The 24982-nt window shown below is 55.5% G+C and overlaps 2 protein-coding genes across 21 annotated transcripts in view; both read left to right on the top strand.

Moving 5' to 3' along the window:
* Positions 1-9339, top strand: part of LAMB2 (laminin subunit beta 2) — a 12814-nt gene extending 3475 nt beyond the window's left edge. The window contains exons 11-33 of the mRNA XM_017868100.1: positions 190-369; positions 492-604; positions 884-963; positions 1056-1188; positions 1370-1528; positions 1604-1731; positions 3972-4104; positions 4298-4490; positions 4567-4710; positions 4968-5199; positions 5283-5446; positions 5528-5752; positions 5841-6058; positions 6167-6263; positions 6353-6725; positions 6822-7006; positions 7080-7321; positions 7401-7749; positions 8082-8289; positions 8361-8502; positions 8586-8762; positions 8854-9013; positions 9091-9339. Coding sequence (XP_017723589.1) covers positions 190-369; positions 492-604; positions 884-963; positions 1056-1188; positions 1370-1528; positions 1604-1731; positions 3972-4104; positions 4298-4490; positions 4567-4710; positions 4968-5199; positions 5283-5446; positions 5528-5752; positions 5841-6058; positions 6167-6263; positions 6353-6725; positions 6822-7006; positions 7080-7321; positions 7401-7749; positions 8082-8289; positions 8361-8502; positions 8586-8762; positions 8854-9013; positions 9091-9227 — 4172 coding nt within the window. The 3' untranslated portion in view covers positions 9228-9339. The remainder of the gene's footprint in view (positions 1-189; positions 370-491; positions 605-883; positions 964-1055; positions 1189-1369; positions 1529-1603; positions 1732-3971; positions 4105-4297; positions 4491-4566; positions 4711-4967; positions 5200-5282; positions 5447-5527; positions 5753-5840; positions 6059-6166; positions 6264-6352; positions 6726-6821; positions 7007-7079; positions 7322-7400; positions 7750-8081; positions 8290-8360; positions 8503-8585; positions 8763-8853; positions 9014-9090) is intronic.
* A 183-nt stretch (positions 9340-9522) lies between these two features.
* USP19 (ubiquitin specific peptidase 19) lies at positions 9523-22353 on the top strand. 20 transcript variants are annotated; one of them, XM_017868113.1, is made up of 28 exons: positions 9523-9703; positions 11178-11437; positions 12337-12387; positions 12472-12510; positions 12629-12802; positions 12889-13022; positions 13099-13401; positions 13517-13739; positions 13858-14014; positions 14114-14185; positions 14304-14419; positions 14522-14742; positions 14827-15022; positions 15105-15238; positions 15349-15507; positions 15593-15703; positions 16152-16262; positions 16343-16444; positions 17778-17918; positions 18005-18123; positions 18356-18493; positions 18591-18904; positions 19038-19148; positions 19237-19453; positions 19540-19692; positions 19799-19959; positions 20041-20219; positions 21221-21729. In XM_017868113.1, exons 2-28 carry the CDS (start codon positions 11314-11316, stop codon positions 21446-21448), a joined length of 4188 nt encoding a protein of 1395 aa, XP_017723602.1. In that variant the 5' UTR covers positions 9523-9703; positions 11178-11313; the 3' UTR covers positions 21449-21729. The 20 variants fall into 20 exon arrangements, with proteins under 20 accessions (XP_017723602.1, XP_017723607.1, XP_017723590.1 ...); XM_017868118.1 differs by having other exon boundaries at positions 12674-12802; XM_017868105.1 differs by lacking the exon at positions 9523-9703 and adding exons at positions 10052-10178; positions 10789-10966 and having other exon boundaries at positions 12337-12510.
* The last annotated feature ends 2629 nt before the right edge of the window (positions 22354-24982 follow it).

The following is a 24982-nucleotide window of genomic DNA, read 5'->3' on the forward strand; positions in this document are numbered from 1 at the left end:
AAAAAAAAAAAAAAAAAAAAAAAAAAAAAAGAAAGCTGGACTGCTGTCTAGATTGCAGGGAATTGGGGTTAGGGGCTTGGGATAGAGCTAGACCAGGGATCCAGGGTGGGATCCCTTAGGCTTAGGAGAGGACTGGTAATGAGCTAGTTGAGATAGGGTGAGTGACCCTGTATCTCTTTTTGCCATCAGCCTGTGATTGTGACCCCATGGGTTCTCAAGACGGCGGTCGCTGTGATTCCCATGATGACCCTGCACTGGGACTGGTCTCGGGCCAGTGTCGCTGCAAAGAACATGTGGTGGGCACTCGCTGCCAACAATGCCGTGATGGCTTCTTTGGGCTCAGCATCAGTGACCCTCTGGGCTGCCGGCGTATGTGTCTCTTGCCCTAATTTCTATGCTGACCTTTAACCCCCATCCTCTTACTCCTGACTCATCTGAACATGAGCACTGTCACAGTTCCCCAAAGTGCTGATGGTCCTCCTTCCCCGCAGGATGTCAGTGTAATGCACGGGGCACGGTGCCTGGGAGTACTCCTTGTGACCCCAACAGTGGATCCTGTTATTGCAAACGTCTAGCGACTGGACGTGGATGTGACCGCTGCCTGGTGCGACTGGAGGGGGCTGGAGTTCTAGGGGCATGATTTGTCCTTAGAGCACAGGGCTGGGGTGTGATATCTATGCCAGTGGATGGGTTCTGAGAGCTTAGGATCCAGTCCTGGCTGAGAAGCCTCAGGTCTGGGAGGCCAAGGGTATGGGCCAGTGGTCTGGGGGGCATGTTTTCACTGAGGAGTGATTGAGGCTAAGATGTGTGGTTGGGATTTCCTGCTGGGTGGCGAGGGGGTCTGGAGGTCTGTTTCTGGCCCCCAGCAACTCCTTTCGCGCAGCCTGGCCACTGGGGCCTGAGCCACGACCTGCTCGGCTGCCGCCTCTGTGACTGCGACGTGGGTGGTGCCTTGGATCCCCAGTAAGTGCTGTAAAGGGAGCCTGGGAAGGGATGGGGAAAGATCCTGAGCAGGAGAGAAGGTCCTTCTTGAGTAACCACAGAGTTCCTTCCAGGTGTGATGAGGCCACAGGTCAATGCCACTGCCGCCAGCACATGGTCGGGCGACGCTGTGAGCAGGTGCAACCTGGCTACTTCCGGCCCTTCCTGGACCACCTAACTTGGGAGGCTGAGGACACCCGAGGGCAGGTGTGGGGCCTCCCACTAAGCAGAGGGCTGGATGTGGGTGGACACATCTATGACTGGAGAGGTGGGGTTATGGGCAGTACCTTGTTGGGGGATGGGGTGATATCTAGCTTTGGCAGGAGAAATGGGGCAGAAGAGGCAAAGCCTCACCTGAGCCTCCATCCCTGGCTGCGTTATCTCCCAGGTGCTCGATGTGGTGGAGCGCCTGGTTACTCCCGGGGAAACTCCATCCTGGACTGGCTCAGGCTTTGTGCGGCTACGGGAGGGTCAGGCCCTGGAGTTCCTCGTGGCCTCTGTGCCGAAGGCCATGGACTATGACCTGCTGCTGCGCTTAGAACCCCAGGTTAGACACTGTTACCTAATCTGGAGCTGAACCTCTGCATGTGGAAGCATCTCCTCCATCATCCCGTTTTCCCAGGTCCCTGAGCAATGGGCAGAGTTGGAACTGACTGTGCAGCGTCCAGGGCCTGTGCCTGCTCACAGCCTGTGTGGGCATGTGCTGCCCAAGGATGACCACATCCAAGGGACTCTGCAACCACACGCCAGGTGAGGGCACTGGTGGTAGCACTCACAATGGCAGGGGGTTGTGGGGCCAGCCCTAAGCTCCCTGCAGGGCACCTGGAAGACCCCACAGCTCATTCATCTGTTCCTTTCAAATACCTCCAGAATGCTGGTTGCCAGGCTCTGTTGGGCATGGCTCTGTTCACAGAACGGAAGTAGACAGATCAAGGCCTGCTCTCTCAGGGGTCTAAGGTCCAGAGGCCAAGGCAGGAATTAATGGGAAATCACCTGGTGTCACTATCAGGAGAACTCACAATGGTGGTGGTAGAGTGGTAGTGGTGGGGCTGTGGCATCACAGCACTCGGAGCAGTGATGTGCCTGGTCTGATTAATGTTTTATTACACTTTGGGTAGTATTTGTTTCATGTTTCATGTTTTCTTTTTTTTTTTTTTTGAGACGGAGTCTTGCTCTATCACCAGGCTGGAGTGCAGTGGTGCAATCTCGGCTCACTGTAATCTCCACCTTCTGGGTTCAAGCAATTCTCATGCGTCAGCATCCCGAGTAGCTGGGACTACAGGCACCCGCCACCACGCCTAGCTAATTTTTTGTATTTTAGTAGAGATGGGGTTTCACCATGTTGGTCAGAATGGCCTCAATCTCCTGACCTCGTGATCTGCCCGCCTTGGCCTCCCAAAGTGTTGGAATTACAAGTGTGAGCCACCGCGCCCAGCCCTGTTTCATTGTTTCATGTTTTGTTTATTTGTTTGTTTGTTTTTGAGACCGAGTCTTGCTGTGTCACCCAGGCTGGAGTGCAGTGGCGTAATCTCGGCTCATTGCAAGCTCCACCTCCTGGGTTCACACCATTCTCCTGCCTCAGCCTCTCAAGTAGCTGGGACCACAGGTGCCCGCCACCACGCCCACCTAATTTTTTGTATATTTAGTAGAGACAGAGTTTCACCGTGTTAGCTAGGATGGTCTCGATCTCCTGACCTTGTGATCCACCTGCCTTGGCCTCCTAAAGTGCTGGGATTACAGGCATGAGCCACCATACTCAGCCTATTGCTTTTAGTTTTTGACCATGTAAATATTCAAACAGAAGGAAAAAGAATAACGTGTTGAACCTGGCTGTGCCTATTATAGACATTTTGCCAACTGTGACTTGTGTTTAGAAAAAAAATTCCTCTAGACCAGGCATAGTGGCTCATGCCTATAATCCCAGCACTTTGGGACACTGAGGCAGGAGGATCACTTTAGCCCAGGAATTCAAGACCAGCCTAGGGAACATGGCAAGACCTTGTCTCTACAAAAAATAAAATAATCAGCTAGGCATGGTGTTGTGTGCTTGTGGTTCCAGCTACTTGGGAGGCTGAGGTGGGAGGATCTCTTGAACCTAGGAGGTAAAGGCTGCAGTGAGCCGAGGTCGCGCCACTGCACTCCATCCATCCTGGGCAACAGAGACTGCATCTCAAGTAAATAAATAAATAAATCAGAAAAGAAAAAGAAAAAAGATGAGGGATTGAAGAACAATTTTTGGGATGGGATAAAAAAACCCAAGTATGAGTTTGCAGCACAATGGGAAAGGAAAGCCTTGGAGACAAAGAGAGAGGGGGTGACGTAGTGTTGATGAAGAGGAGCAGCTGTTGTCGGCTGTAGGTTGGGGTCAGAGGAAGTGTGAAGTGGTTATTTAGGAGAATTGGCAAGTTCCTGGGGTTTCTAGGCTTTACGAGTATTTCCAGTGAGTCTGCACAGGTGGATGTATGATTCTAGAGGGCCACCTTTACGGGACTATTCTGTGCAGATTCTTTTTTTTTTTTTTTTTGAGACGGTGTGTCACTACTCTGTCACCTAGGCTGGAGTGCAGTGGCCGCATCTCAGCTCACTGCAAGCTCTGCCTCCCGGGTTTACGCCATTCTCCTGCCTCAGCCTCCCGAGTAGCTGGGACTACCGGCGCCCACCACCTCGCCCGGCTAGTTTTTTGTATTTTTTAATAGAGACGGGGTTTCACCGTGTTAGCCAGGATGGTCTCGATCTCCTGACCTCGTGATCCGCCCGTCTTGGCCTCCCAAAGTGCTGGGATTACAGGCTTGAGCCACCGCGCCCGGCCTCCGTGCAGATTCTTTCTTGGGGTGCCCAGCTGTTTGTTGGCCTAGCGCAGCCCAACCCAACCCACCTATAGTCTCTGCTTTGGCTGATGGTCTGGTTGCTGGGAGTAGGATGGGAGAGGCCCAGATGATTTGTACAGGGCCCCTAGATGACCCACTGCACCTGTCCCCACTTGCCCCCAGGTACATAGTGTTTCCCAATCCTGTCTGCCTTGAGCCTGCTATCTCCTACAAGCTGCATCTGAAGCTGGTACGCACAGGGGGAAGTGCCCAGCCTGAGACTCCCTACTCTGGACCTGGCCTGCTCATTGACTCGGTGAATAATCTCCTCTTGCCCACACCAACCAAGATGGCAGAGCCTGTGGTGTGGGCCTTGTGGGATAGCAGGGGTCTGTGGCAGAAGAGGCAATCCCATGGTGGTGCCAGGGTAGGCAGGCTTGTGGCAGTGCTAAGGCAATGCCTATGTGGTCCCAGGTCTGAACTGCGATCTTCCTTGCTCACTCCTTCAGCTGGTGCTGCTGCCCCGTGCCCTGGTGCTAGAGATGTTTAGTGGGGGTGATGCTGCTGCCCTGGAGCGCCGGGCCACCTTTGAACGCTACCAATGCCAGGAGGAGGGTCTGGTGCCCAGCAAGACTTCTCCCTCTGAGGCCTGCGCGCCCCTCCTCCTCAGCCTCTCCACCCTCATCTACAATGGTGCCCTGTGTGAGTGTCTGTGATGTGGGTTGATGGGGCAGAGGTGGGGACCCAGCCTGACTTGGCCCAACCCTCCTCCCCACAGCATGTCAGTGCAACCCTCAAGGTTCACTGAGTTCTGAGTGCAACCCTCATGGCGGTCAGTGCCTGTGCAAGCCTGGAGTGGTTGGGCGCCGCTGTGACCTCTGTGCCCCTGGCTACTATGGCTTTGGCCCCACAGGCTGTCAAGGTACTCTCCTGCCTCTTGTTCCCTGCTATGCTTCTCTCTCCTTCCCATTACTGTTCTCTTTCCTCCTTCTGGACATTCTGCTTCTTTCCTCAAACTAAGTCTTGGACCCTCTACTCTCAACCTGGGTCAGTTGCAGTTCTCTTCCATTTTCTGACCTTCCCACCTAGACTCCCACTACCCACACTCCCCTGAGACCCTCCCCAACCCACACTCCCCTCCAACCCCATTCCCTGGCTCAGTCTCTGCCTTGCTCCTAGCCTGCCAGTGCAGCCACGAGGGGGCGCTCAGCAGTCTCTGTGAAAAGACCAGTGGGCAATGTCCCTGTCGAACTGGTGCCTTTGGGCTTCACTGTGACCGCTGCCAGCGTGGCCAGTGGGGATTCCCTAACTGCCGGCCATGTGTCTGCAATGGGCATGCAGATGAGTGCGACACCCACACAGGCGCTTGCCTGGGCTGCCGTGATCACACAGGGGGTGAGCACTGTGAAAGGTGAGCCTGGAGTAGCTATGAGTGGGTTGGTTGGTGGACAGGCTTCCCACGGATGACACATTTCTTCTTCCTCCTCCCTGCAGGTGCATTGCTGGTTTCCATGGGGACCCACGACTGCCATATGGGGGCCAGTGCCGGCCCTGTCCATGTCCTGAAGGTCCTGGGAGCCAGCGGCACTTTGCTACTTCTTGCCACCGGGATGAATATTCCCAGAAGATTGTGTGCCACTGCCGGGCAGGCTACACGGGTGAGTGGATAGGGGGCAGGCGTGGGATCAGGGTGAGTTGGCTGGACTGAGCACTCACAGCTTCCTCTTGACTGTGGGCAGGGCTGCGATGTGAAGCTTGTGCCCCTGGGCACTTTGGGGACCCATCAAGGCCAGGTGGCCGGTGCCAACTGTGTGAGTGCAGTGGGAACATTGACCCAATGGATCCTGATGCCTGTGACCCCCACACGGGGCAATGCCTGCGCTGTTTACACCACACAGAGGGTCCACACTGTGCCCACTGCAAGCCTGGCTTCCATGGGCAGGCTGCCCGACAGAGCTGTCACCGTGAGTATGAGTGTGGGAGGGCATGGCTGAGTTAGGGTTCTGCTTCTTGGCCTCCTCTTGACTACTGTGCTCATCTTGGTTGGCACAGGCTGCACCTGCAACCTGCTGGGCACAAATCCCCAGCAGTGCCCGTCTCCTGACCAGTGCCACTGTGATCCAAGCAGTGGGCAGTGCCCATGCCTCCCCAATGTCCAGGGCCCTAGTTGTGACCACTGTGCCCCCAACTTCTGGAACTTCACCAGCGGCCATGGTTGCCATCCTTGTGCCTGCCACCCAAGACAGGCCAGAGGCCCCACCTGCAATGAGGTATGGGACCCTCCTGCAGATCCCTGGTTAGATGGGGTCAGGTGTCTTTCTTGTCTCGAGGGCTCAGCTTCCGATAGAGGCTCTGACCCTGCCTTGTTCCCACCCCAGTTCACAGGGCAGTGCTACTGCCATGCCGGCTTTGGAGGGCGGACTTGTTCTGAGTGCGAAGAGCTCCACTGGGGAGACCCTGGGTTGCAGTGCCGTGGTGAGGGAGCCAGCGGGGCCAGGGTGGATGGAGGACTTCCCAGAACGCCCCACAGTGGCCCTAACTCTGTCCTCTGCTCTTTCTTGCAGCCTGTGATTGTGACCCTCGTGGAACAGATAAACCTCAGTGTCACCGCTCCACAGGTCACTGCAGCTGCCGCCCAGGCGTGTCTGGTGTGCGCTGTGACCAGTGTGCCCGTGGCTTCTCAGGATTCTTTCCTGCCTGCCATCCCTGCCATGCATGCTTCGGGGATTGGGACCGAGTGGTGCAGGACTTGGCTGCCCGTACACGGCGCCTAGAGCAGCGGACACAGGAGTTGCAGCAGACGGGTGTGCTGGGTGCCTTTGAGAGCAGCTTCTGGCATATACAGGAGAGGCTGGGCATTGTGCAGGGCATCGTAGGTGCCCGCAACACCTCAGCCGCCTCCACTGCACAGCTTGTGGAGGCCACAGAGGAGCTGCGGTGCGGAAGGACCTAAGAATACATGGTGGGATGGGGCAGAGGCCCAGTGGACCAGGGCTGAAGCCTGTCTAAACAACCCCCTCTCCATCATCGCAGGCGTGAAATTGGGGAGGCCACTGAGCACCTGACTCAACTGGAGGCAGAGCTGACAGATGTGCAGGATGAGAACTTCAATGCCAACCATGCACTAAGTGGTCTGGAGCGAGACAGGCTTGCACTTAATCTCACACTGCGGCAGCTGGACCAGCATCTTGACTTGCTCAAACATTCAAACTTCCTAGGTGAGTTGTTAGCCAACTAGGCAAGTGGACTAGGGTCAGTCTTCAGCTGACTGTCTGCCTTTGCCCAATTTAGGTGCCTATGACAGCATCCGGCATGCCCATAGCCAGTCTGCAGAGGCAGAACGTTGTGCCAACACCTCGGCCCTGGCAGTACCTAGCCCTGTGAGCAACTCGGCAAGTGCTCGGCATCGGACAGAGGCACTGATGGATGCCCAGAATGAGGACTTCAACAGCAAACACATGGCCAACCAGCGAGCCCTGGGCAAGCTCTCTGCCCGTACCCACACCCTGAGCCTGACAGGCATAAATGAGCTGGTGAGGTGCAAGTGTTGGGTGGGACAGGTGGGTGTAGATGTTCCTCCCACAGGGCCCTGACTTGTTCTGTGCCTGGCAGGTGTGTGGGGCACCAGGGGATGCACCCTGTGCTACAAGCCCTTGTGGGGGTGCCGGCTGTCGAGATGAGGATGGGCAGCCCCGCTGTGGGGGCCTCAGCTGCAATGGGGCAGCGGCTACAGCAGACCTAGCACTGGGCCGGGCCCGGCACACACAGGCAGAGCTGCAGCGGGCACTGGCAGAAGGTGGTAGCATCCTCAGCAGAGTGGCTGAGACTCGTCGGCAGGCAAGTGAGGCACAGCAGCGGGCCCAGGCAGCTCTGGACAAGGCTAATGCTTCCAGGGGACAGGTGGAACAGGCCAACCAGGAACTTCGAGAACTTGTCCAGAGTGTGAAGGACTTCCTCAACCGTGAGCCTCCCATGTGTCCCAGGCCATGTGGTTGTTCCCTTGGCAACTCCCTGTGTCTGTATCTCCCTTGGTTCATACTTGAGCCTCAGGGCCTACACTGGATTAGTGTTTATGATCCCTTGACTGGCTCCTGAGTCCTTGCCCATATGTGGTCCCAGGTCCATGTTCTTGAGTCTGAGCCCCTTGTATAGTCCCTGTCCTTGTGATTACATCCTTATGGCTGGTAACAAACTCCTATCCCATGTACATGTCCTGAGTCCACATCCCAAAACTATATCCTCATGCCCATGCTGGAGAATCTATGTTCTTAAGCTCTTGCTGTGTCCCTATAGAGGAGGGGGCTGATCCTGATAGCATTGAGATGGTGGCCACACGGGTGCTAGAGCTCTCCATCCCAGCTTCAGCTGAGCAGATCCAGCACCTGGCGGGTGCGATTGCAGAGCGAGTCCGGAGCCTGGCGGATGTGGACGCGATCCTGGCACGTACTGTAGGAGATGTGCGTCGTGCCGAGCAGTTACTGCAGGATGCACGGCGGGCAAGGTCTGACCCCATCCCTGGCCCCTGACACCTGGTTTTGATACCTCCAGGTTCTGATTCCCCCTTTTCCCCAGGAGCCGGGCTGAGGGTGAGAAACAGAAGGCAGAGACAGTACAGGCAGCACTGGAGGAGGCCCAGCGGGCACAGGGTGTTGCCCAGGGTGCCATCCAGGGGGCAGTGGCTGACACACGGGACACAGAGCAGACCCTATACCAGGTGAGGTCTTCCTAGGACATCAGTGGGATAAGGTTATGGGCATGCACCGTAGATCTGTGTAACCTTTGGCTCACCCATGGCAGGTACAGGAGAGGATGGCAGGTGCAGAGCAGGCACTGAGCTCTGCAGGTGAAAGGGCTCGGCAGTTGGATGCTCTCCTGGAGGCTCTGAAGTTGAAACGGGCGGGAAATAGTCTGGCAGCCTCTACAGCAGAAGAAACGGCAGGCAGTGCCCAGGGTCGTGCCCAGGAGGCTGAGCAGGTGGGTTGAGGCAGAGCCAGCTAGAGAAGGTAGGGGTGGAAGATGGGCCTCCACGGAGCTACCACTCTAACCTAACCCTCTACATCTGCAGCTGCTACGGGGCCCTCTGGGTGATCAGTACCAGACGGTGAAGGCCCTGGCTGAGCGCAAGGCCCAGGGTGTGCTAGCTGCACAGGCAAGGGCAGAGCAACTGCGGGATGAGGCTCGGGACCTGTTGCAGGCCGCTCAGGACAAGCTGCAGCGGCTACAGGGTGAGAAATGGGGCAGGTGGGCACCAGAGACACAGGACTGCAGGAGACCCCTCTAAACTGACACCTGCCCTTCCTAGAACTGGAAGGCACCTATGAGGAGAATGAGCGGGCACTGGAGGGTAAGGCAGCCCAGCTGGACGGGCTGGAGGCCAGGATGCGCAGTGTGCTTCAAGCCATCAACTTGCAGGTGCAGATCTACAACACCTGCCAGTGACCCCTGCCTAAGGCCTACCCCAATTCCTAGCACCGCCCCACATGCATATCTGCCTATGCACTGAACAGCTCTTGGCCCGGCAGGGCCCCCAATAAACCAGTGTGAACCCCCACTGTGTTGTCTTGGACTCTGATTTGGGGCGGGTGGGGGAGTCTCCAGGGGAACCTCGAGGTTGCCCCTAGCAGGGCCCATGCAAGGCTAACCCACCCGAGCACCGCCCCCTTCCGCTCGGGCCCGCCCCGGAGCTGCCTGCCAATCTCCCCGAGCCCATTCCCGCCGGAAGTGCGTCAGCAGCTTGGTGCTCCGCCTCCCGCGGCCTTAACTAGAAGTCGAAACAAAACAAGCCGCTAAGGCGGTGGCGGCGGCGCCGGGACGGGGGAGGGGCGCGCCGGAACCGGAACCGACCTGACGCCGGAACCGGAACGGAGAGCGGGTTGCCAGGGCCCGAAGAGGGCTGGCTGCGGCGGTCTCGCTCGGTGAGTGGAGCGGGCTGCAACTCGCCTGCTTGGCCGCAGCGGGGAGGCCGCAACGCGCTGCCGCGGCGGCCTGTTCAAGGTCACGGGCCGTGCCAGTCCCTACCCCTAGTGTCCCGCAGCGTGCCAGCCCACTGATGCCGGCGGGGCCGTTACGCTATGCCTGTGGCCAGCCTCCCACCTGGGAGACGACTGGCGGCCAGCGAGGGCAGCTTCCTGGAAGAGGTGGTGGCGGGCTCGGGGTTCAGAGGCTGAAGCTGGGTTGCAACTCGACCGGGGAGCTGGTCTGTGGTCAGTAACCCCGCGCTGCCATTTCAGGCCGGCTCGGGTCTCTAGACAGCCACTTTCCCGCCTCGACGTCTCCGGGGCATGGGGGAGGGACACGACCTTCGACTGGGGCTGGGTGAGAAAAGGAGGCGTCGGTGGCAGGTGTCATTAAAGATCCAGTCCACCAGTACCACATCTGACCTGTAGAAAGGTATCCTACCATCCCTCCTTCCTCCTTTACACACTTAGGGGAACACAGACTAGTCATTATCTGTCCTGCTACTGGTTCAGGCCAGGCTTGAGGCTGCCAGGGGTCCTGGATCCATGGTCCTCCCCAGCCTCATCTCAGTATCTAGCTTCAAGACCTTCATTTCGGAGGGGGAAGCAGTCCAGAATCTACCTGTGGGTCTGTGGGAAATTGTAGTGGTCCCTGTGTCTCAGAGCTCATGAGTGAAGGCATCTGGGAAGGAAGGTGATGATTTCTGTTCCAGTCTCAAACTGGATTCCCATCCTGCCTTAGTACTGGAGCAGGGTTGTTGCTGAAGAGGTAGTGTGACATCTAGATACACTTTTCAGTCCCTCTCTGCTTGGGACAGCAGCTGGGGAGAGGACTTTCTCTTAAAATGAAGAACTAAGCAGTACATAGGAGCAGGTTCTTGCTAAGGGTGGGAGCTGGCAGGAGGCAGGTGGAGTGCCTTAGCCCCAGGACTTTTTCTGGGCAATGGCAGAACCTGGGTTGAGCCTGTTTTCAGCCACAAAGCCTGGTCCTCCTGTGGCTTGTCTCCTTTCCTGCCTTCCTCCTCCACCTTCTATTTCTCCAGTGGTGACTAAGCAGCCAGTGAGAGTGAAGGAAAAGTGAACACCCTGCTCGGAGTGCCAGCCTTGTGGGCTGGAGCCAGGGCTCCTCTCCAGATTGGTGGAGTAGCCTGGTCCCAGGCCATGACTTCCCTTGACCCGGTGCCCCCTCAGTGAGGCTTCCAGCTGTGTGGGACTATTATGGTGGGTATCTATGAGGCTTGGCCAGAAGTGGTTTCTGCTACTTGCATTATTTACTACCTCTTCAAAATAGCCTGAGAGTGTCCAGGGGTTCTTCAGAGATGAGAAGATACAGCTTTGTAGCATTAGGAGTGTCCTGGGTTGCTGAGCCCTGGCTGTAGATAAAGAGCAAGTTGTTGGGTCTTGGCAGTGATCACTGGCTCTTTTCCATTAGGCTGTTGGTTCCTTGCTGGAGAATTTGGCCACAAAGAGTTGCCAAGATAGCTGGGCCAGGAAGAAAGCGCCGCAGCCCTGACCCAGACGCTGTTGCTGGCCCCGGGGCACTCTGGCTGTCGACCAAGCGGCTCAAGATGTCTGGCGGGGCCAGTGCCACAGGCCCAAGGAGAGGGCCCCCAGGACTGGAGGATGCAACTAGTAAGAAGAAGCAGAAGGATCGAGCAAACCAGGAGAGCAAGGATGGAGATCCCAGGAAAGGTGGGAGTGGCATTCCCAGAGTGCTTGTGGCCTTCTTTCCATCCCATTTTATTGAGTATACAGATTGGGGTTTGGGAGATGACTTTTTTGCTCTTCTCTCTGTCCTGGTCTGATGATGAGAGAAGAAGGACCCATGATAGGCTCAGTAGAGCCTCAGCTTTGAAGCCTGAGTACTTGGCTAAGATCCAGAAGATGGTGCTGTTGGGGGGCTTGCCTTCTTTCTTTTTTAAAATTTTTTTCTTTCTTTTTAACCTGTTCTTTCTTTTTTTCCTTGTTTTTTTTTTGAGATGGAGTCTTATTCTGTTGCCCAGGCTGGAGTACAGTGGTGCAATATCGGCTCACTGCAACCTCCACCTCCTGGTTCAAGTGATTCTCCTGCCTCAGCCTCCCAAGTAGCTGGGATTACAGGTGCATGCCACCACGCATGGTTAATTTTTTTTTTTTTTGAGACAGAGTCTCACTCTGTCATCCAGGCTAGAGTGCAGTGGCGTGGTCTTGGCTCACTGTGGGCTCCACCTCCTGGGTTCGAGCGATTCTCCTGCCTCAGCCTCCCAAGTAGCTGGGATTACAGGCACGCACCACCACGCCCAGCTAATTTTTGTATTTTTAGTAGAGACGGGGTTTCACCATGTTTGCCAGACTGGTCACAAACTCCTGACCTCAGGTGATTTGCCCGCCTCGGCCTCTCAAAGTGCTGGGATTACAGGCATGAGCAACTGTGCCTGGCCCCCTCTTTTTTTTTTTTTTTTTTAAAGAGGCAGGGTCTCACTCTTGCACAGACTGGAGTGCAGTGCAGGTGTGATCGTAGCTTACTGCATCCTCAAAGTCCTGGACTCAAGTAATCCTCCTATGTCAGCCTCCCTACCATGCTTGGCTAATTTTTCTTATTTTTTTTTTAGAGACAGGGTCTCGATATGTTGCCCAGGCTGGTCTTGAACTTCTGGCCTCAGGTGATCCTTCTGCCTCAGCCTCCTGCACAGCTGGGATCACAGGCTCACGCCACCATTCCCGGCTGTTCTTTCCTTCGTTGTCAGGGTCAGCATCCACTCCTCGAGAGGAGCAGACCAAAGAGGGTCAGTTATGAATGAGCTTTTTGGGTGCTAGGGAAGGGGAGGGAGCCCTTACAATTTGGCTCCCATCTGAAGCAGTTTCATTAGGGCTGGGTCTCTGTTACCTGCTTATCACCATCAGGAGCTTGTGAAGACCCTCATGATCTCTTGGCTACTCCCCCTCCAGAGTTGTTGCTCGATTGGAGGCAGAGTGCAGAAGAGGTGATTGTCAAGCTTCATGTGGGAGTAGGTCCCCTGCAGCTGGAGGATGTAGATGCTGCTTTCACAGATACGGACTGTGTGGTGCGGTTTGCAGGTGTGTCCATCTGCCCTGAGCACAATAGTATGTTTGAATCTTCTGATATCTCCTATCCTACCTCATGGACCCTGCTCTGTCTCCAGGTGGTCAGCAGTGGGGTGGTGTCTTCTATGCTGAGATAAAAAGCTCTTGTGCTAAAGTGCAAACCCGCAAGGGCAGTCTCCTGCACCTGACACTGCCCAAAAAGGTGCCTATGCTCACATGGCCCTCCCTCCTGGTGAGTTCTAGTAGTACAGGGTTGGGTAGGGATAGCCAGTGTAGTCCACAGGGCCTGACTGCTGTATCTTTGGCAGAAGAAACCTCTAGGGACCCAGGAGCTGGTGCCGGGGCTGCAGTGCCAGGAGAATGGGCAGGAACTGTCTCCCACTGCCCTGGAGCCAGGCCCTGAGCCCCACCGGGCTAAGCAGGAGGCCCGGAACCAGAAGCGGGCCCAGGGCCGTGGTGAGGTAGGCTCAGGGGCTGGCCCCGGGGCCCAGGCAGGGCCCAGCGCCAAGAGGGCTGTGCATCTCTGCAGAGGGCCAGAGGGGGAGGGGTCCAGGGATGACCCTGGACCCCGGGGTGATGCCCCACCCTTCGTGGCTGACCCGGCCACCCAGGTGAGAGTTGGGCAACTGTATGGGTGTTAGGAAATGGGGGGAAAGGGTGTGCACTGGAGTGGGAGCCACCTGGCAGAGCCCGGGCTGATTCTGCCCACAATCTTGCCATTAATAGGTTGAGGCTGATGAACAGCTTTGCATACCACCGGTGAACCCCCAAACCTGCCTCCTGGGCTCAGAGGAGAATTTAGCCCTTTTGGCAGGAGAGAAAGCAGTGTCTCCTGGGAATGACCCAGTCTCTCCAGCCATGGTCCGGAGCAGAAACCCTGGGAAAGATGACCGTGCCAAGGAGGAGATGGCAGTGGCAGCAGATGCTGCAACCTTGGTGGATGGTAAAGGTGGGGGTGGGCAGGCAGAGCCCTAGGTTGGGTTGCAAAGCTTGTAGGTGGTTAGGGAGTAGAGTAGCAATAGGCTGGAACCTGTCCTGGTTGGAGCTGAGCCATGGTCTCAATATAGAGCCCGAGTCGATGGTGAACCTGGCATTTGTCAAGAATGACTCGTATGAGAAGGGCCCGGATTCAGTGGTGGTGCACGTGTACGTGAAGGAGATCTGCAGGGACACCTCGAGAGTACTTTTTCGTGAGCAGGACTTCACACTCATCTTCCAGACCAGGTGGGTGGGCAGATGATGGGGCAAACAATGCCTCAGGTGGGACAGTATGTCTCATGCTCCTCCTCTTGTCCTTCCTCCTATCCTGCTGTGCCTCTGCAGGGATGGAAACTTCCTGAGGCTGCACCCAGGCTGTGGGCCCCACACCATCTTCCGTTGGCAGGTGAAGCTCAGGTGGGTGGTGCCCAGCCCCACCACGGTGCCTGTCCTACTCCCCCAGGCTCCATCTCCCTGGCTTATCTATCCTGATGCCCATTCCTCCTAAGTCCCTGAGTTCAGCCTTTTCCCACAGGAATCTGATTGAGCCAGAGCAGTGCACCTTCTGTTTCACGGCTTCTCGCATCGACATCTGCCTTCGTAAGAGGCAGAGTCAGCGCTGGGGGGGCCTGGAGGCCCCAGCTACACGAGGTCTGCACACGAGCTCCCTTCATTGCCCAGTTCCACATGACCAGGACCCAAACCCCTGTCACATGCTGCTAACCACCAGCCCTCTCATTCCCCCTTTTTAAGGTGCAGTGGGTGGTGCAAAGGTTGCCGTGCCGACAGGTCCAACCCCTCTGGATTCAACCCCACCAGGAGGTGCTCCCCACCCCCTGACAGGCCAGGAGGAGGCCCGGGCTATGGAGAAGGATAAATCCAAGGCACGATCTGAGGACACAGGGCTAGAGAGTGTGGCAACCCGCACACCTATGGAGCATGTAACCCCAAAGCCAGAGACACACCTGGCCTCGGTGAGAATTCTGGGGTGGGAAGGACGAAGAATGGAGGTTGGAGAGTCTTAGATCTGTTCTCTTATGTCCTCTTTGCTCCCCCAGCCCAAGCCTACATGTATGGTGCCTCCCATGCCCCACAGCCCAGTTAGTGGAGATAGCGTGGAGGAGGAGGAAGAGGAAGAGAAGAAAGTGTGTCTGCCAGGCTTCACTGGCCTTGTCAATTTAGGCAACACCTGCTTCATGAACAGCGTCATTCAGTCTCTGTCCAACACTCGGGAACTCCGGGACTTCTTCCATGGTGAGGGCAGGGCCTGGAGCCTGGGGTATGGGCAGAGAGGGTGCCTTTGTCCCTCACACCTTTGCTCCGCTACTATTCCTAGACCGCTCCTTTGAGGCTGAGATCAACTACAACAACCCACTGGGGACTGGTGGGCGTCTGGCCATTGGCTTTGCTGTGCTGCTTCGGGCTCTGTGGAAGGGCACCCACCATGCCTTCCAGCCTTCCAAGTTGAAGGTGATCTGTGACCACTGTCACCCTTGGCCGCAGGGGGCGGGGAGGGCCAGCCAACTGGGTGTGCAGTGGGTGCTAGGGCTTTGTGTTCACACCTTGGCTCTTGTATCCAGGCCATTGTGGCGAGTAAGGCCAGCCAGTTCACAGGCTATGCGCAGCATGATGCCCAGGAGTTCATGGCTTTCCTGCTGGATGGGCTGCACGAGGACCTGAATCGCATTCAGAACAAGCCCTACACAGAGACCGTGGACTCAGATGGTCGGCCTGATGAGGTCAGGGTTAGGGACAGAGGGTGGGCATGTCTCATGAGCATCCCAGCCCCCAGGCCTCTTTGGTTCTCACCACTCTGCCTCTCAGGTGGTAGCTGAGGAAGCATGGCAGCGGCACAAGATGAGGAATGACTCTTTCATCGTGGACCTATTTCAGGGGCAGTACAAGTCGAAGCTGGTGTGCCCTGTGTGTGCTAAGGTGTGATGGGCTCCCCTGGAAAGAGGCCCTCTATTCTGGTCACATTAGGTTCAGAGGCATATGCATCTTAAGGTTTGGGCAAAGAAGCTGGCAGGGAGGCCTTAGGATCCTATATGGGCTGAAGAGCCCACTTAGGTAGGTTTCCTGACTGAGGGAAAAGTGATGTTAGAGCTCAGAGGTGTTGTGGCAGGGTTGTGGGCACATGGGGTGCAAGTGTGAGGCAAATTCGTAAAGTGGCTAAGCTGAGTAGGGCTTTCAGTGCCAGAAGGAAGGGTTGTTATCTCCTGGTGGTCCTCCTGCCCCATCTAGTGTCCTGAAGCCTGAGAGTTTGCTGGTTGGCTGTGGAGGCCCTGAGAGCCATCAGAAGCCCTGGAATGGGCTCTTTGGGCATGAACATTTTGTCTCCCACTCTGTGTGCAGCTACCCAGTGCCACCTCTATATCCACAGGTCTCCATCACTTTTGACCCGTTTCTTTATCTGCCGGTGCCCTTGCCACAAAAGCAAAAGGTTCTCCCTGTCTTTTATTTTGCCCGAGAGCCCCACAGCAAGCCCATTAAGGTGAGGAGTAAGCCCCTACCCTCTGGACTGTTCTAGAGAACGTGGCCCACCTCCCTCACTGACTGCCCTTTTTGCCACAGTTCCTGGTGAGCGTCAGCAAGGAGAACTCCACTGCCAGTGAAGTATTGGACTCCCTCTCTCAAAGCGTTCGTGTGAAGCCTGAGAATCTGCGTTTGGCGGAGGTATCTTTGTCCTTCCTTGGGCTATTATATATATGGATGTGTGTGTACACTCACCATAGACACGTGTGTATAGTCATTGGCATCTACAGACATACGCATGGGCTGGGCACGCCTGTAGTCCCAGCAGTTTGTGAGGCTTAGGTGGGCAGATCACTTGAGCCCAGGAGTTTGGGACCAGCCTGGGCAACTTGGTGAAACACCGTCTCTACAAGAAATTAAAAAAGCAGCTGGGTGTGGTGGTACATGCTTATAGTGCCAGCTACTTGGGAGGCTGAGGCAAGAGGCTCACTTGAGTCCAGGAGGTGGAGGTTGCAGTGAGCAGAAATTGCACCACAGCACTCCAGCCTGGGTGACAGAGTGAGACTCTGTCTCAAAAATAAATAAATAGATAAAAAATAAAAATAGGGCTGGGCATGGTGGCTCATGCCAGCACTTTGGGAGGACAAGGCGGGTGGATCACGAGGTCAGGAGATCCAGACCATCCTAGCTAACATGGTGAAACCCCACCTCTACTAAAAATAAAAAATAAAAAAAAAAATTAGCCGGGCATGTTGGCACATGTCTGTAGTCCCAGCTACTCAGGAGGCTGAGGCAGGAGAGTCGCTTGAACCTGGGAGGCGGAGGTTGTAGTGAGCCGAGATCGCGCCACTGCACTCCAGCCTGGGCGACAGAGCAAGACTCAAAATAAAATAAAATAGACATACACATGAGTATGCCTGTGACTGTACAAAAACAGGTGATGTACTGTTATTTTGTCTGTACAACAGAAGTGCCCTCAGTTCCTAGCCATTATCTGGGTTTATTCCCCTTTGTCGTGGTGGATCCCAACTGCATTTCCCTTTTTAGACAAGGAGCTTGAACTGCAGGACTATCCCAATGTTCGCTCTGCTTCTCCCTCTATCCTGCTGCTCTCTCCTTTTATCCCAGTTGTGTGTGCTAGCTCTCCCCAGGGGTTCCTAGCCTTTAGCCTGACAGTGTCGGTTTTCTCAGGGGTAAGAGTTGGGAGGAGGCTCTTTGAATATGGACCCTCCGTGATAGTATGTTACAGTCTTATAAGGCTATTCTAAGGTATAGCAGGGCAGAGTCCCTCAGTGTGGAGAGCTGGTGTGGTTGATATCTGCCTGACACCCGGTCTTTCAGGCCCTCTGATGCATCAGGCTCCTTATGGCATTGGACACTGAGACGGGTGCCAGTAGAGGCTAAGCCTGTTTGGGCCTACAGACCTCACCACTGCCCACATAGACCTACGGCCGGGCCAAGCCTTCTTAAACTCTGGGGCAGGGCTAGGGAAGGGCTTATCCTCATGTGGGATCTGTGTGTTCTGTGTCCCCAGGTAATTAAGAATCGTTTCCATCGTGTGTTCCTGCCCTCCCACTCACTGGACACTGTGTCCCCATCTGATATGCTCCTCTGCTTTGAGCTGCTATCCCCAGAGTTGGCTAAGGAGCGGATAGTGGTGCTAGAGGTGCAACAGGTGAGTGGGGGCCAACCTGACGGCATAGGGCCCTGGTGGGTGGAGCACTCCTGCCTGGTCTTGCTGAGCCAGACGACCCACCCTAGCGCCCCCAGGTGCCCAGCGTCCCCATCTCCAAGTGTGCAGCCTGCCAGCGGAAGCAACAGTCGGAGGATGAAAAACTGAAGCGCTGTACCCGGTGCTACCGTGTGGGCTACTGCAACCAGTGAGGACCCCCATCGTCTTCCTGACCCTTTATTTCCACCTTCCATGTGCCACCCTGCCCCTTCCCTTCACACCAAGGCACATATGCTTAAGCTTTCTACTTGCCTACTTTACCAGGCTCTGGGGGAGGCAGGGCTGGCATACCCAGTTCCCAGGGACTATGACTAGCCCCCATTATGGAATTATAGGAGATGGGGCTAAGGGCCTTATCCTTGTCTTCCTCTTCCCCTCAGGCTCTGCCAGAAAACCCACTGGCCTGACCACAAGGGCCTCTGCCGACCCGAGAACATTGGCTACCCCTTCCTGGTCAGTGTACCTGCCTCACGCCTCACTTACGCCCGCCTCGCTCAGCTGCTAGAGGGCTATGCCCGGTAAGTGCCCAGTGGTTGGACTAGAGTGGTGTAGGTGGGAGCAGAGGTGCTAGATGGGCTGGTCAGGAGTCCTACTTGCCTTGCTCTCTGTTGCCAGGTACTCTGTGAGTGTATTCCAGCCACCCTTTCAGCCTGGCCGCATGGCCTTGGAGTCTCAGAGCCCTGGCTGCACCACACTGCTCTCCACTGGCTCCTTGGAGGCTGGGGACAGTGAGAGGGACCCCATTCAGCCACCTGAGCTCCAGCTGGTGACCCCTATGGCTGAGGGGGACACAGGGCTTCCCCGGGTGTGGGCAGCCCCTGACCGGGGTCCTGTGCCCAGCACCAGTGGAATTTCTTCTGAGATACTGGCCAGTGGGCCCACTGAGGTTGGCTCCTTGCCTGCTGGCGAGAGGGTGTCCCGACCCGAAGGTAAGATCCAGTGAAAAGCTCTGGGAGCTGGGGAGGAAGATAGGGGAGGATGTGGGGGCTGTTGTTTAGGACCTGGTGGGCCTGGTGAGGCCCTGATGGGCAGGGAAGCTTTGATTATCATGTTCTCACACAGCCGCTGTGCCTGGGTACCAGCACCCAAGTGAAGCTATGAATGCCCACACACCACAGTTCTTCATCTATAAAATTGACTCATCCAACCGAGAGCAGCGGCTAGAGGACAAAGGTGTCTGAGGCTGTGGGTGGGAGCCATGGGGTGGGTTGAGCTGGCTGTTCTTCACAGCTGCATGACCTCTCTCCCTGCCAATCTCCAGGAGATACCCCACTGGAGCTGGGTGACGATTGTAGCCTGGCTCTCGTCTGGCGGAACAATGAGCGCTTGCAGGAGTTTGTGTTGGTAGCCTCCAAGGAGCTGGAATGTGCTGAGGATCCAGGCTCTGCCGGTGAGGCTGCCCGGGCCGGCCACTTCACCCTGGACCAGTGCCTCAACCTCTTCACACGGCCTGAGGTGCTGGCACCCGAGGAGGCCTGGTGAGAACAGAGCAGTAAGCAGATAAGGGGGCAGGATGGAGAAGAGAGAGACTTGCTGGTCCTGACCTAACCTCTGTCCCCACCAGGTACTGCCCACAGTGCAAACAGCACCGTGAGGCCTCCAAGCAGCTGTTGCTATGGCGCCTGCCAAATGTTCTCATTGTGCAGCTCAAGCGCTTCTCCTTTCGTAGTTTTATCTGGCGTGACAAGATCAATGACTTGGTGGAGTTCCCTGTTCGGTAAGCAATGGACCTTGGTAACTGTGGGTGGGGTGTGAGGACCAGGGTGAGCATCCTGAGCACCTGCTGCCTGTCTCACCCCTCCCTGACTGGACCTGACCTGCAGGAACCTGGACCTGAGCAAGTTCTGCATTGGTCAGAAAGAGGAGCAGCTGCCCAGCTATGATCTGTATGCTGTTATCAACCACTATGGAGGCATGATTGGTGGCCACTACACTGCCTGTGCACGCCTGCCCAATGATCGTAGCAGTCAGCGCAGTGACGTGGGTGAGGGCACACACAGCCAGCAGGATAGATGGTAGGGGTGGTGGTGCAGACTTTGTTCACACTCTTCCCACCCTGCTGTAGGCTGGCGCTTGTTTGATGACAGCACGGTGACAACGGTAGACGAGAGCCAGGTTGTGACGCGTTATGCCTATGTACTCTTCTACCGCCGGCGGAACTCTCCTGTGGAGAGGCCCCCCAGGGCAGGTCACTCTGAGCACCACCCAGACCTAGGCCCTGCAGCTGAGGCTGCTGCCAGCCAGGTGAGGCATGTGGGCGGCTTTACAGAATAGTGGGGGACAGCTCACAGACTGCGGGGCAGGGTTGGGGATATAGCTTCCTCTCCTCCAGCCACAGGCCCCCTGAGCCTTGGGATTCATGAAAATTGCAGAGTTCCCTTAACATCAAAGCTTTATCCAGAGGCATCCCCATGCCCTGGGGACACTAACATACAGGTACACTAACATGATGCCACTGGCAAGCACATTGGCACCCAGTTGGCACAGGTCAGGCAACTGCTGTGAACCTCACTGGGCACTGTGATGTGAATGGACTATACCTGATACTCTCTAGATTTCCTCTGCACATTCCCCACATGCTAGCCCACACACCCTCACTTGTGACGTCCCTGAGTTCTAGTGTGCACTCAAGACAAGGCCTATTTGGGCTGGCCATGGCCTCTGATGGCTGTTATACTCTCTGAGGTAAGCATCTGTCTTTGCTGAGCCTTCAGGATCTTCTGTCTCTTTTAGTGACATTATGTGCCATAGGCCCAGTTGGTGGGTGTAAGCACATCTCTTTTCTGGACTGGCCACCTCCTTTCTGGCTCCATCCTCTCTTGAGCCTTCTCTGTCAAGGATTAGAGAAATCCCTGCAGAAGACTGGTCAGAATCTGGGGTATTCTGTGGGAAGGAGCAAGGAGATTGCTCTGGGATTGGCGCCCTGTTCCCTATAAATCAGTGTCCTCTGGAGAGGCCTGGACTGAAATACTAACCAGATAACTCCCCTCCCACCTCCATGTGGAGCTGCACGTGGATTGAAAGCTGTTTAGGGTAGGCCAAAATGCTGTCAAGATTCACTTACACTTGTGCTCTTAGTCTGGACAACCCTGAGGTTGGCTGCCTACCTTCCTCCTTGCTGCTTGATCTAGAATGCAGAGTGTTAGCCCCAGTCACCCCAGGTGGGACTATCATGGCTAAAGGTCTCAGGGACACTGGGTCCTCCCCACCCCTGGGGTGCTGATGGCCGTTTCCACATACCCTAGGCTTCCCGGATTTGGCAGGAGCTGGAGGCTGAGGAGGAGCCGGTACCTGAGGGGCCTGGGCCCCTGGGTCCCTGGGGGCCCCAAGACTGGGTGGGCCCACCGCCACGTGGCCCTACCACACCAGATGAGGGCTGCCTCCGGTACTTTGTCCTGGGCACCGTGGCGGCTTTGGTGGCCCTCGTGCTCAACGTGTTCTATCCTCTGGTATCCCAGAGTCGCTGGAGATGAGCTCGCCTGCAGGCAGCTGCTGTGAGCTGGCCTACCTGCCTGCCCCAGGCCATGCCTGCCTTTGTTGGGAACACCTCTGGGCTTTGGGCCTCAGCTTGTGCATCTGGTGGGAGAGGGTGGGGAGGCTGTGGCCCCTGCACGGGCAGAGCATCGTAGGGTGTGTATCCATCCAGCTGTCTGTCCGTTCATCCTGCTGCTCTGACCCTTGGCCTCGGGCTTGGCCTTGCCCAAGCTATTTCCTGTACTTAAAGTGTTAATAAAGCCAGACTATTCAGGCCCAATCTTGTCTCTCTGTCTGAACGCCGCTGCTGTCTGCGCCTGCCTTGGGACCCTCCCTTGGGTGCCAGGGCTCCAAGCCAGCACCCCCGGGATGCCAGGCGGCATACTGGGCAGCCCCCAACCCCTGTCCTCGTATTCTGTTGCAGGGACTAGGCCCTGGCCAGGCCCCCGAGGTGGCCCCCACGCGGACAGCCCCTGAACGCTTCGCCCCCCCTGTGGATCGGCCAGCCCCCACCTACAGCAACATGGAGGAGGTGGATTAGCAGGTCCCTGGCTGATGGGGGGGACTGGGTTTGGGACACCCACCACAGAGGGCCAGCTCCTTGCCGCTTCTCCTTCTCTAACCCAGAGGACACTGGCTCTGTCAATGAGAAGCTGTGGGGTATGATTTGGGTGTGGAGACCTCTCAGGTTGGGACTTCTTGTCAGCTTGGACCCCTGACCAGTGGGCTTTGGCTTCTCTAGCCACCTCCAGTGCTGTGTGATTTGATTCTGTTGTACCTTCAATTCTTTCTGACCCACATTATAAACATTATAATTTTATTCTAAAATTGTAATTTTTTTTGCATTTTGGAAGTGATTGCTGCTGTTTAAATATATTTTAAAAATAAATAATAAATAAGTAGACTTAGTGACTGTGATCCACCACGTGCTGGGGCCACCTCCCCTCCCCATCATTTGGAGAGTGTGTGTGTGTGTTTATATATGAGAAACCCTGAAGGTGCTCTAGTCTGAAGGGAGATGATGGGGTCCCAGCTCATGTCATGAAGACCCCAGTGCTATCAGCTCTTTGGAGCTTACCTGCTGTTCTTTGATCCCACATAAGAGGCAGCTGTGGTAAGCATAGTCAGGATTTCAATATGGCCAAGGGACAGAGGAGTATATGAAGCACTGGAGCTGACAGCATGGAATAAAAGGTGCATTCACCAGAGCAGCCTGGGGCTGACAGCCAGACAAGTCAGGGAGGACTTGGGGGACAGAAGTACTGGGAGATCTTCCTCCTCCTCTCCTGTTCTCAGCTTTTTCTTTGCTGTAACTTGAATACCATCTGCATCCCTGCGGGTAACAGAGCAGGAGGAAAACTGCTGTGGGGTAGATACTGCTGCCCTGAAAAGAGGACAAGCAGAGAGGACCAGAGTGAATCTTGTCTGACTTCTATTGGAGGGAGGGTGCTGGGGCCTGCCAGCCTTAAGAGTCTTCCCTTAAGAGTCCCTGAAGCCTTCCTTCTTTGGCCAGGCGTGGTGGCTCACTCTTGTAATCCCAGCGCTTTGAGAGGCCGGGGGGCGTGGGGTGAGTCATGAGGTCAGGAGTTTGAGACCAGCCTGGCCAAGATGGTGAAACCCCGTCTCTACTAAATATACAAATATTAGTCGGGTGCAGTGGCAGGTGCCTGTAATTCCAGCTACTCTGGAGGCTGAGGCAGGAGAATCACTTGAACCTGGGAGGCGGAGGTTGCAGTGAGCCGAGATTGCGCCACTGCACTCTAGCCTGGGCGACAGAACAAGACTCTGTCTCAAAAGAAAAAAAAGTGTTTCTGAAACTGGCCAAGTGTGGTGACTTATGCCTGTAATCCCAGCCCTTTAGGGCGAGGTGGGAGGATAGCTTGAGCCTGGGAGTTCAGGACAAGCCTGGGCAATAGGGCGAGGTGGGAGGATAGCTTGAGCCTGGGAGTTCAGGACCAGCCTGGGCAATATGGTGAAACCGTCTACTAAAAATATAAAAATTAGCTGGGTATGCACCTGTAGTCCCAAATATTTCAGAGGCTGAGATGGGAGGATTGTTTGAGCCCAGGAGGTTGCTGGACCCTACCTCTGTCCATTCCATGACTGGGCCTTGCTGGCTGCTGCCTGGTTTTTTCCACTTGGTCATCTTTCTCTTGACTTTCCTGGAAGGAGTGCCAGGGGCTCATGCAGGCAGGCTAACCTCCAGACTGGGCCCACACAATTTAACATTTCTGCTCTGTGCAAGTCATAGACATCTAGGGGACTAGCTGGACATCCACTGGTACTACCACTTGTGGCATTCTTGGTGGCACTGGTGGGGCTACTGCCTCATCCTATGACTTGTAGCCATGGGGTCCACAGTGTATCATGAAGTAACCACGGAAGGGAGTGCAGATCTTGATCTCATTGAGGGGGCCATCACCAGACCTGTAGGACTTGGTGATGGTGCTACAGTTAATCTTTTGGCAGCATCAGCTACTGAGGAAATAGTGGCAGTGGCAGGCACTCTGCATAAGTTTGCTCATCATGGGCACCTTTATGGTGGGCTGGGCACTTGCAGCTTCAAATTTGGTGAAAGGCTGGTGTGGCTATGGCTCTGCTTCTTGGTACCTGTCCTTAGCACCACTGATCTGCATCCCTGCTTAACTCCTGCACCTGGCCTTTCTCATGTAGAGCACTGCAGGGCTAGGCATCTGTCTGGGGCCACCGGGCCATGGAGATGTGGGAAGCCCCAAGACAGCATTGGACCTGGATAGTGATACAGCATGTGGCCCTGGTCAGCACCTGCTATGTGATCATTAGGTGGTGTCCAGATGTAGGCCCAGACTTGGAGCTTGGTCATTAATGGGATGTGGGCACAAAAGACACAGAATATAGATACAGACTAGTCAGGATCCTGCCTATTCCTTGAAGGTCCATAAGTATGAGCATCACCAATTCCTGCAGGAGCTCTAATCTCAAATTTGGGGATTTCCACCATCCCACCAACAGCTGCTCATTCTCTGCAACCCCCTACCTAAGTCCCTTTTCACACACACAAAGTCTCCGTTCTGTTTTAGCCAGCAGATCCTGGAAGTCCAGTGAGACTGTGGGGAGATTCCCAAGCACAACAGCTATAATCATGAAGATTCCATCTCATTTGTCCCACCCTCTCCCAATTTAAATATCCTCTCTCAAAGGCTTGCAGAGGGATTTCAAGGTCTAATTTGCTTGTGGTTTCCCTGATAATGCTTTGGCAAGAGGGTAAGTGTGGGATGAGATTTTTTTTTTTCTTTTTTTTTTTGAGACAGAGTCTTACTCTGTCCACCAGGCTGGAGTGCAGTGATACAATCTCAGCTCACTGCAACCTCCTCCTCCCAGGTTCAAGCGATTCTTCAGCCTCTCCCTCCTGAGTAGCTGGGATTACAGGCGTGCGCCACTATGTCCAGCTAATTTTGTATTTTTAGTAGAGACAGGGTTTCACCATGTTGGCCAGGCTGATCTCGAACTCCTGGCCTCAAGTGATCTGTCCACCTTGGCCTCCCAAAGTGCTG

Source organism: Rhinopithecus bieti, unplaced genomic scaffold (assembly GCF_001698545.2).
Source record: "Rhinopithecus bieti isolate Rb0 unplaced genomic scaffold, ASM169854v2 scaffold_3875, whole genome shotgun sequence".
Classification (NCBI taxonomy): domain Eukaryota; kingdom Metazoa; phylum Chordata; class Mammalia; order Primates; family Cercopithecidae; genus Rhinopithecus; species Rhinopithecus bieti.

What these genes read in the sequence shown, in the direction of transcription:
- USP19 (XM_017868101.1), top strand. Translation starts at nt 11,314, where the DNA reads ATGTCTGGCGGGGCCAGTGCCACAGGCCCAAGGAGAGGGCCCCCAGGA. An exon ending in CAGAGACACACCTGGCCTCG is followed by an intron (nt 14,743 to 14,826) that starts GTGAGAATTCTG and finishes TTGCTCCCCCAG; the next exon opens with CCCAAGCCTACATGTATGGT. An exon ending in TGTGCCCTGTGTGTGCTAAG is followed by an intron (nt 15,704 to 16,151) that starts GTGTGATGGGCT and finishes CTATATCCACAG; the next exon opens with GTCTCCATCACTTTTGACCC.